The sequence below is a fragment of the Plasmodium gonderi genome (assembly GCF_002157705.1).
Source record: "Plasmodium gonderi DNA, contig: Pgo-contig_897, whole genome shotgun sequence".
Classification (NCBI taxonomy): Eukaryota; Apicomplexa; class Aconoidasida; order Haemosporida; family Plasmodiidae; genus Plasmodium; species Plasmodium gonderi.
Window position 1 is genome coordinate 1 of NW_021629561.1, and position 2,107 is coordinate 2,107.

A 2,107-nucleotide genomic window follows, 5' to 3' on the forward strand; every position below is an offset into this window, starting at 1 on the left:
TCATATAAAAATTTATCTTACATTTTTTCATAAAATAACCATATATTATAAATGAATGTAAATAAACCTTAAAAAAAAGGAAAATAATTGAAAACATTCCTAACAGTGTACCTAGTGTTGTTATGGTAGCATTAGTTGAAGATTTTAATGAGTCAATATTAGTAGGTTTCCTTTCATACATATTCAATAGCTGAATTTTCTGTTCTGAAGTAAGTTCTGTATCACTTTGTATTATATCTCTATATTCATTAAGTTCACTATCAGTAAGTACTATATCCTTTTTTTCACTTTTGCATTCCAATAAACTAAGTCTATCTGAATCAATATATTCCTTTATGTATTTTAAATATTCTGGGCAATAATTTGCTTCATCTTCAGCATTATCACATTTACTTTTAATGAATTGATAAAATATATTTGCCTCACTAATATATGAGCAATATTTTGAACCTGATATTTCATCATTACTAATATTTAAATTTTTATCGTATTTATCATAAAATAATAATAGGTCATACACCTTTTTTAACAAAATAAATTCATTCGAATTCATATTGATGAAATTGCACTCGGTGACATTAATTAATTTATTTTTTATTTTTGTCCAATCTTTTAAGAAAATTTTCACTTCTTGTTCTTTTTTATTTTCATGAATTATGCGATCATGAAACCAATATTTTAAATAAAAACAATAACGTGTTTTTTCAGCTTTCATATTCTTAAAATAAGTGTTATTATCATCGTACAAGAATTTTAAATTGCAATTCAGTTGTTTATAAAGATCTTTAACGTTTTGTCGAACAGATTCTATTATGTGACTAAATTCACAAGCATTGCCATTATTAGCATCATGAGATAATACACTATTAAATTTATTATAAAAGTTATAAAATTCCTTAGTTTGTAAAGAGGGTATCTGTAAAAAAATGTATGAAATATAAAAATATATATATTTGTTTATGATTATTATGCTATTTTGTGTTTGACTTGACATAAGTATAATGTATCATAGTAATTTATGAAAAGTATAATATATGAATAATAACATTAAATATACCTCAGTATAAAGTAGTTCATAATAATTCATAGTATTATCCATTTAATTGTAATAAATAGTGATATATTTGTATATTTAAGCATATGAAATAATAGATAAATATTTAACATATTAAATTAGTTGGCTGCTGGTATAATAAATATGCACATGGCCAATAAAATAAAATTATATATGATAATAACATATTAGTTATGTATAAATATGGTATTAATATCACATGTTATAAAATTTGTAAGAAATACATACACTGTAATCACAAATAACATTAGAATTACACATATATAATTACATTAGATGGAAAAATAAATTTTAATATATTCCATCAGTTAAAAATTATACAAAATAATTAACATAATATAAAATAAAAAACTGCATAATAACCAAAAAATATACCTAATTTTGTATTGTGCGTACATTCACATGTGTATTTAGCCTTTTAATATAATGTTAATATATAAATATTACAAGGTGTTAATTATGATATAAACATTTTTTATGCCAATTTTAAATATTATATCCTTAAATTTATAATAATAGTAATAATATTATTAATGTTCGAAAAAAAATTTATATACATTTAGATTATACATTAATAATTTTAAAACGTAAAGTAATAATATTTTAATAAATATGAATGTATAAATTTTGTGCGTAAATATTTTTTCTCACGAATATCATATTTTGTTATTTCTACATTTTTAATATTATTATATTGTTATGTTAGTGGATTATAAGTATAACTGGAACAACACCTACATATATGTCTATTCTATCTATATTATATATAAGATAATGTCATAGACGTTTACCAAAGTGAGCCTTTTTTTTTATATATTTATTTTGTGTTGTAATAAAAACAAATATATAAAATATGAAAATGCATATATTACCTAGAGTCTTTTTTAAATAATTATAATATAAAATTTTACACAATTTTAAAATAAATTACTTACAAATACTAAAAAAAAAATAATACACAATTTCCTTTTTTTTTGTTTCTTCATATGTAGCATAATATAAGTTAGAGTTTTTAATGAATATATTCATTAT

At 20.0% G+C, this 2,107-nt stretch overlaps 1 protein-coding gene across 1 annotated transcript; it reads right to left on the reverse strand.

The window, feature by feature from the left end:
• On the reverse strand, positions 1–1,099 carry PGO_004440 (variable surface protein; the record flags this gene model as incomplete). The annotated part of the gene is made up of 2 exons (XM_028691481.1): positions 1–916; positions 1,058–1,099. Coding segments are annotated over 2 exons (958 nt in total), but the record flags the coding sequence as incomplete, so codon positions are not given.
• Between the last annotated feature and the right edge of the window lie 1,008 nt (positions 1,100–2,107).